Here is a 5,183-nt window from a genome sequence, read left to right as displayed (position 1 = left end):
CTCCACCAAAGATAAAGAAACAAAACTTCCGGGTACCTTTTGACTCGCCCACTCGCGTTGCGCTTTAACCTGATAACTTTCTGAACGGAGTTTGGTTCAGTTTGTTACCTTTTACATAATGAGGAGTTAACGGAACAACAGACACGGAAGAAGAAAGAAGAAGAAGAAACACGGACGGTTAGAAGACGGAAGAAAAAGAAGAAGAAGAAGAAGTCAGTTGTCACCGCTTGTGAAGGTAAAGCCAGTTTAAACTATGTGTTGTCCTTGTCTGTGTTGACTTTATCGTGCTGAAACTAGTGATTTATCGACTTAATGTGTGCGGGGAGTAGTTTAAACAGCAGCGGAGGTGACCTGGTGCGTTAGGGAACATTGTGTCTTCAGTTACGTTAGCTTAAAAACAACAACAACAACAACAACAACAATAACAAAAAACAACAACAACAAACAGACAAACAAACTCAACCTTTCACACCAAGTTCCCTCTTTACTCTTTACTGTCTACACCCAACCTAACCTCATGCACTTTATGGTCATTTTAGAGGCCATAAGTGTTGGTTTTTTTCTTCATATAAATGCTTATACATCCCTTAGTACATTCCTATGTGGATTTATTTATTTAGTGTCTTTTCTTTTACTGTCCATATTATTCATGTGGATTTGTTATTTTATCATCCTTTTTATGATGTATGTGTGTGTTGGGTGTGATGTCTTTAAGCTACTGGGACCTTGAAGTATCTATCTATCTATCTACATATCTATCTATCTATCTATCTATCTATCTATCTATCTACATATCTATCTACATATCTATCTATCTATCTATCTATCTACATATCTATCTATCTATCTATCTATCTGTCTATCTGTCTACATATCTATCTATCTATCTATCTATCTATCTATCTATCTATCTATCTATCTATCTATCTGGCTATCTGTCTACATATCTATCTATCTATCTATCTGGCTATCTGTCTATCTGTCTACATATCTATCTATCTATCTATCTGGCTATCTGTCTACATATCTATCTATCTATCTATCTATCTATCTATCTATCTATCTATCTATCTATCTATCTATCTGTCTACATATCTATCTATCTATCTATCTATCTATCTATCTATCTATCTATCTATCTATCTATCTGTCTATATATCTATCTATCTATCTATCTATCTATCTATCTATCTATCTATCTATCTATCTATCTATCTATCTATCTATCTATCTGGCTATCTGTCTACATATCTATCTATCTATCTATCTATCTATCTATCTATCTATCTATCTATCTATCTATCTGGCTATCTGTCTGTCTATCTATCTATCTATCTATCTGGCTATCTGTCTATCTATCTATCTACCTGCAGCCTCCCGTCTGCGTGTACAGTCTTGCATATTTCTTGTCAAACTAACGTGTTGCCACATTATTTCCAGCCCTGTAGTTGAGGTAACTCCCTTTGGTTCTGTGTGGAAGGGACATCGGTCTTCCTGTTGAGAAGCAGAAGTAGAGACACCTTCATTTCAATATTTAGTCAAGGTAGTGTGTCTGTGTGTGTCTGTGTGTGTCTGTGTGTGTGTGTCTGTGTGTGTCTGTGTGTGTGTGTGTGTGTGTGTGTGTGTGTGTGTGTGGTCTTATTGTGTGTGTGTCTGTGTGTGTGTGTGTGTGTCTTGTTGTGTGTGTTGTTGGTGATGATGTCTGTATTGGTATTGGTGTAATGGTGGTGATGTGTTATTGTGATGATCTTGTTGTGTCTGTGTGTGTCGTGTTTGTGTCTTGTGTGATGATCGTGTGTGTGTGTGTATTGATGTGTGTGTTCGTGTCTGTGTGTTGATGTGTGTGATGTCTGTGTGTGTGTGTGTGTGTTGGTGTCTGTGTGTGTGTGTGTGTGTCTGTTGTTATTGTTGTTGTTGTTGTCTGTGTGTGTGTGATCTGTGTGTGTGTCGTGTGTGTGATGGTGTGTGTGTTAGTGTGTATTGGTGTGTGTCTGTGTGTTGTTATTGTGTGTATATTATGATTGTGTGTGTGTGTGTTTGATGTGTGTGTGTGTTGTGTGCCTGTGTGTGTGTGTGGTGTGTCTGTGTGTGTGTGTGTGTGTGTTGTTGTGTGTGTGTATGTGTGTGATATTAGTCTGGTGTTGGTGCCTGTGTGTGTTGTGTGTGTTAGTGTGTTTGTGTGTCTGTGTGTGTATGTCTTTGGTGGTCTGTGGTGCCTCATAGTGTGTGTCGTGTGTGTATGTATGTCTTTGTGTGTCTGTGTGTATGTCTTTGTGTGTGTGTGGTGTGTGTGTGTTGTGTGTATTATGTGTGTGTGATGGGTGTGTGTGTGTCTGTGTGTGTGTGTTTGTGTGTGTTTGTGTGTGTGTGTGTGTGTGTGGCTGTGTTTGTGTGTGTGTGTGTGTGTTTGTATGTGTTTGTGTGTGTGTCTGTGTGTGTGTGTTTGTGTGTGTTTCTGTGTGTGTGTTTGTGTGTGTCTGTGTGTGTATGTATGTCTTTGTGTGTGTGTGTGTGTGTCTTTGTTTGTGTCTTTGTGTGTGTGTCTGTGTGTGTGTGTGTTTGTGTGTGTCTGTGTGTGTATGTATGTCTTTGTGTGTGTGTCTTTGTGTGTGTGTCTGTGTGTGTGTGTTTGTGTGTGTGTATGTCTTTGTGTGTGTGTGTGTGTGTGTGTGTGTGTGTGTGTGTGTTGTGTGTGTGTGTGTGTGTGTGTGTTATGTATATGTCTGTGTGAATTTCTGTGTTTGTGTGTGTGTGTGTGTGTGTGTGTGTGTGTGTGTGTGTGTGTGTGTGTGTGTGTGTGTGTGTGTGTGTGTGTGTGTGTGTGTCTGTGTGTGTGTGTGTGTGTGTGTGTGTGTGTGTGTGTGTGTGTGTGTGTGTGTGTGTGTACGTGTGTCTGTGTGTGTGTCTGTACCATCAGCATCACCTTGTGGTCACATGCAGGAATTGAGGAACCTCAAAGGTTTCTATTACCCACCGACACCTGAACGCCTCGTCCGTCAGTCACGCAGACTGTTACCCGTCATTACACCTTAGACGAGATGTTTGTACTTTGCACTTACTGTTAATAAAGTTGTATAACTTTATTACTTTATGACAGAAAAGGTTGCAGGGAAGTTGTAGCAAACATTTCAACATTAATCCAAGTCTGGGTCTCATTCTGCACACTTCTGTCAGTACACTGCTAATGTGCACTGACCACATACTGCCATAGTGCCCACTTTCAATCAAAGTCATGTTTATTTCATCCATAAAAATGGAAATTACAGTGCTCATACCGCCCAACACAATACAATAAATACAATATAATACAATACAAGTAGGGGCTGTGCTCGATTGAAGAAATTCTCAGTCGACTAACACTCGTTAAACTGTACCGACTGATCGATTAGTTGATTTAAATCGACAGATCTGTAAAATCTGAGTTTCTCCACAAAAGCGCCACTTTAATTCTTGTGTTTACCTCTGACTTTTATTATTATCTCCACGACATACTTAAAACTAAGTGTCTGAAGTGTGAAAGTAGGCGCTTTTACACACAGCCCTGGTCTGACACCCTCGTGTTGTCTTCCTGTCGACCTGCAACTTCTAGTTTTTCTGGATCAAAATTTTAAAAGAAAAAATTAGGTCGTCTTTTTCGACACTTTTTCCAACATTTTCGACATTTTCTCAAAATTTTTAAAAGAAAAAATTAGGTCGTCTTTTTCGACACTTTTTCCAACATTTTCGACATTTTCTCAAAATTTTTAAAAGAAAAAATTAGGTCGTCTTTTTCGACACTTTTTCCAACATTTTCGACATTTTCTCAAAATTTTAAAAGAAAAAATTAGGTCGTCTTTTTCGACACTTTTTCCAACATTTTCGACATTTTCTCAAAATTTTTAAAATAAAAAATTAGGTCGTCTTTTTCAACACATTTTCGACATTTTTTCCCCCTGTTTTCAACGTTCTTTCATCCTTTTTTTTTTTCTCAAATGCTATAAAATTGAATAAAAACACGCAAATTCAACGAAAGCAGTGAACCGATCATTTATTTTACTTGTGAAGAATAAATGGTCGTAGTGAACCATCCACATTATTATTATTATTTTATTTTATTTTGACAATTTGTTTGAAAGAAAACCCAAATTTCTGATATAGAAACTGTTTTTTAAAATGGGTCAAAGTTGCCTTGAGGACAACAGGAGAGTTAAACCTCTGATGCAACATATAAAAGCAGGGCCGTGACTCATACATAGAGATGGGCAATATATCGATATCCTGATACGAGACTAGATATCGTCTTAGATTTTGGATATCGTAATATGACCATAAGTGTCTCTTCCTGGTTTTAAAGGCTGCATTACAGTAAAGTGATGTACTTTTCTGAACTTACCAGACTGTTGTAACTGTTCTATTATTTGCCTTTACCCACTTATTCATTATATCTACATTACTGGTGATTATTTATAAAAAATCTCATTGTGTGAATATGTTGTGAAAGCACCGATAGTCAACACTACAATATCGTTGCGGTATCGAGGTATTTGGTCAAAAATATCGTGATATTTGATTTTCTCCGTATCGCCCAGCCCTACTCATACATGATTAGTTTAGTTTAGTTTATTCCCACAACGGTTATATAAATGTTTACAGTGCCGGAGAGGAACGAAGCCTAACGACCTATTCAGAGTCCTCCCAAAAACAACTCAACCATAAATCCTCCGCAAAAATAAATAAATCAAGAAAATACAACAACATACACACAGGGGAAACGTAGCCAACGGTCCCAGCAGTCTGTTATCAAGTTATCGGATTTCATCAACTACTAATAATCGGTGTCGGTCGACCCCAAAAGTAGACGTTTAGTTCTTGTTTTCCGTTCAGGTTTTGATTCCCCCTGAACGGTTACTTTTACCTCCTTTTTTGGGGAGTGGGTTGTCTTTTTCATATTGTTTGAGTGGGCACAAGTCTTCCTCTTCTAAATATTGAGGGGCGGGACCTGGAACAATGCACCTGCTCATTTCTACCTGTTAAGACATAAGTTCATCTGCAGACTTGCTGCTGTTTTGGTGTGTTGTCAGCTGTGTGTGCTTCTTCCTTTTCACCACTAGATGTCGCTGTTTAACCACACGTTGGACGTTACACTCACACAACTAAGCAAGGTGGAGTCAAAAATGTAAAACAAAAAATAATAGCATTTCAAT

At 38.3% G+C, this 5,183-nt stretch overlaps 1 protein-coding gene across 1 annotated transcript in view; it reads left to right on the top strand.

Moving 5' to 3' along the window:
• ppm1ka (protein phosphatase, Mg2+/Mn2+ dependent 1Ka) overlaps positions 1 to 1,467 on the top strand; it is a 29,208-nt gene extending 27,741 nt beyond the window's left edge. The window contains exon 9 of the mRNA XM_039821534.1: positions 1,441 to 1,467. Within this exon, the coding sequence (XP_039677468.1) occupies positions 1,441 to 1,452 (12 nt within the window). The 3' untranslated portion in view covers positions 1,453 to 1,467. The remainder of the gene's footprint in view (positions 1 to 1,440) is intronic.
• The last annotated feature ends 3,716 nt before the right edge of the window (positions 1,468 to 5,183 follow it).

Source organism: Perca fluviatilis, chromosome 14 (assembly GCF_010015445.1).
Source record: "Perca fluviatilis chromosome 14, GENO_Pfluv_1.0, whole genome shotgun sequence".
In the NCBI taxonomy this organism is placed as follows: domain Eukaryota; kingdom Metazoa; phylum Chordata; class Actinopteri; order Perciformes; family Percidae; genus Perca; species Perca fluviatilis.
Note: the sequence above shows the minus strand (reverse complement) of the source record. Positions and strands in the feature narration are given on the sequence as shown.